Here is a 3,281-nt window from a genome sequence, read left to right on the forward strand (position 1 = left end):
CACCATTCTGAAACCTGTGGATATCAATGATCTATCAGCAGTGTAAGAAAAACATGATCACATTGGTAGGGACTTAAAACATTGCCATAAAAGTAACAAACAGACTCCAGAAAAAAAAAAAAAAAAATTGCTGTTTTTTTTTTAAACGGACACTGTAAAATCAAACCCAAATTACGACTTATGTGGAAAACGTTTTTGCAAAGTTTCTACATTTACTCAAAGGCACAGTCTGTAACTTTCTGCAGCTTTCCTTGTTTATGATTCCATAGAAACAGAAAAGTAAAACCACACTTTGGAACATTCCCCGTTAAAACAGATTCAAGCCCTTTCACTGTAAATAAACATAACCAAACTGAAAAACTATGCTTATATTTTTGGGGGATTTTTTTTGGCTAAAATATCACACAAGATAACACCCAATACATGTTGAAATAATAGTGAAAATAATAGTTTTTGCAGACGAAAACAAACATTTCTTGAGTCAAATTTAAGCAAGACAAGACAAGGTTTTGTAATTATTTCAGTGTAGTTTTATTGTTCGAATATAAAGAATAAATAAATCCTTAATTTACAGGATAAAACACGTCTGTAGCAGTAAGTCCATGTGAGGTCCATATTATCATCAACAGTCCATAGGTGGCGCTACGTCCATAAATACAAATATATATATAAGGCATTACTCTGATGATAGACTCTGCGTACACTAATACTGGCTTTTTTTTTTTTTTTTTTTTACACTGGAGTTACATTCAGCACGTTCACAGCCCGTTTCCCCGTTGGCTGCAGGTTCGATCACACGTTACAACTCTAGAATCACATGAAAATCACAGAAAATCATTACAAATCATGTGCCTGGAGGTCATTCACAAATTCAACAGAAGGTCTCAAGGTATCGGCCAAAGAAGATTAAACAAAATACCGCTTTAAATTCATGACAAAATGTGGATACGGTAAAAGAAAACCGACAAAAAAAATCACCGAAATTGTTTGTGTTTGTTTCACGTTGGAATTTTCAAATTTGTCGATGAATTGTGAAAAATTTGACAAAAATATATGGCGGAATTTCCAGTTTTGTTGTTAAAAAGAAGTGACCTAACTTACTTAAATCATAACTGGATTTAAAACATACGTGAAATTGTATTTTTTTGCGAAACTGTAGCCACAAAACTCTGTTCCTTGGCATTTTTGACAGAATTAACTACATTTGTGTATCTAAAGCTGCATAGACACAACAATACTTGCCTATAGCTGTTCCCTTATAGCATATTTAAACATTTTCTACCTTATGTCCCTTTAAATTGCAGATACAGGCATCTTTACGTTTATCTGAGACATCCCCAGTACGTCTCAGTTGGCCAGTTTTCCCATTTGACAACTACATTTTTGCAGATTTCACTCGTCGTCATTGTCAAAAACCAAAAAAGCAGATAAGTTAAAATGTCTAATATTAAATACTTTGTTCGCAAATACAATTCTTATAATACACAGAAGCCTCGCACGTCAGTTTTAAGGCTTTCAACTTTTGCAATGAAGAACCATCGTCCATAAAAAAACATGTCTTCCATCGCTCGCATTATTTCGTTTACTGTTTCGAGTATAGTAGTTTAGCAGTACTGTCGTTTTCCAGTGGCTGAGAAGTCCGTTTTGATTTGGATTACTGGAATAAACAGTCTAAAGAGCTATTTTCAACTGCGTTTTAGTTTTAAATCATGTTTTGTCTCGACTAGTTAAGATGACACGACATTTCTGACTGACGTAAAACAAGAAAGTTACCTTATTTCAACATTTTCAGAAACTTTAAGTCAATGCAACTCAACAATTTAGATTTTTTGCAGTGAATACAGCAGTTGATTGCAGATACCTCCGAAGTTTGCCAGTTTTTCTTTCATCGTGAGAAAGTCCGAGTGAGTAGTCTTTAGCTGGCGCAGGAGCATTTGCAGTCCGTTATAATGGGATAGTGTACCAAGATCCAGGAGCATTTGAGTCCTCCTTTCCGGACAGCACACCTCCAACTCAAAACCTTGAGATGCGTTGAGTTTGACGGCCGGCACTGCATTCCCTCAGGTACCGAACAGGAGCGCTTGTTCAGGCAGCTCCCCGCCCGCAAGAACCTGGGCCAAAACCTTGAACCGAGGTCCGTCCACGTGTAGACCACCGGACAAAACGAATACGCCCACAACCACTGCTGCAGGCGCCTTTTCAACTTCTTACTCGCCTTCATCTTTTTACCCAAATGCGCGTCGAAATCCACGGCGCGGATCTCTTTGGGCAAAATCCCGCTCGGCTTCTGGATTTCTTGGAAGTCGTCGTTGGCGTTGTATCCTTCCGAAGTCGGGGGGAAGACGGAGAGAAACCGCGCGTCGAAATCGCCCAGGGTGCCGCGCATTTCGGTTTCGTTAAAGTCCCGTTCTTTGGGGTCGAAAATGGGGTCCGGGTTCTCCTTTAGCACCACCACAGGTAAACTGTCACTCGGAATCGGCCGGAGGAGGAAGTCATGCTGGCAAATCCCATTATGGATAAACAACGCAACAGAAAATACGAAAAGAAACATGCTGTCCATTTTCAGGAGGTAAAAGTTGTGAAGGAAAAGTCAAAACGCAGGAGCCATTTCAGGAGCGAGAGGCAGAGGCTGTGATGGGGAGGGTCAGTGTGTGTGTAGAATCCACGTTTGGGTCGTCATTGTGCAGAGAGGAGAGTTCGAATGCTCAGTGAGGAGAGAGGGACAGGCGTGGGGCTTTTATATGAGGCCAGGGCAGGGGGCGGGGCTTAGAGAGCGGAGGGGCGGGGCTAAAAGTGGTTCAGAGGAGGAGAGAGAGACCGGAGAGAGAGAGAGCAGAAAGAGAGAAGAGAGAGGGGCAGAATGCACACTCCTGACTGTTGGCTTCAGTTACAGCTTGAATCTCCTGTAGGGCAAATGATGCAACTAAAAATCATTAAAAACAATTTGAATGACAAGAAACCACAAAATTACTTGATACAAAATAATCACGTTATTGACAACATGATCACACCCCCAAATGTCATGATTGTTTCTGTTAAAACATCATACAATATTATCAGAAAATGATAACCGTATTTTTCAGACGATAAAGTGCACCGGATTATAAGGCGCAATATCAATAATGTTGAATTCTCTCATCTATTTTCATACATAAGGTGCATCAGATTATAAGGCACATTAATTGAAACAAATGGATGACACTTGAGACTGATCCTTTGCCCAAACGTCCACGATCTATTGGCAGATCGTGATGTAATTCGCCCGGCGTTGCCTCTCTGTC

At 40.1% G+C, this 3,281-nt stretch overlaps 1 protein-coding gene across 1 annotated transcript; it reads right to left on the minus strand.

The window, feature by feature from the left end:
• Positions 1-679: 679 nt before the first annotated feature.
• On the minus strand, positions 680-2,690 carry LOC110173558 (noggin). The gene has a single exon (XM_055152790.1). The coding sequence runs from the start codon at positions 2,558-2,560 to the stop codon at positions 1,916-1,918; it is 645 nt and encodes a 214-aa protein (XP_055008765.1). The 5' UTR covers positions 2,561-2,690; the 3' UTR covers positions 680-1,915.
• Between the last annotated feature and the right edge of the window lie 591 nt (positions 2,691-3,281).

The sequence above is a fragment of the Boleophthalmus pectinirostris genome, unplaced genomic scaffold (assembly GCF_026225935.1).
Source record: "Boleophthalmus pectinirostris isolate CB_2022bp ecotype Guang Dong unplaced genomic scaffold, ASM2622593v1 HiC_scaffold_17, whole genome shotgun sequence".
NCBI classification, from domain to species: domain Eukaryota; kingdom Metazoa; phylum Chordata; class Actinopteri; order Gobiiformes; family Gobiidae; genus Boleophthalmus; species Boleophthalmus pectinirostris.

Bases quoted from the DNA above. Each gene is read 5' to 3' on its own strand.
- LOC110173558 (XM_055152790.1), bottom strand. From the start codon at position 2,560: ATGGACAGCATGTTTCTTTTCGTATTTTCTGTTGCGTTGTTTATCCAT.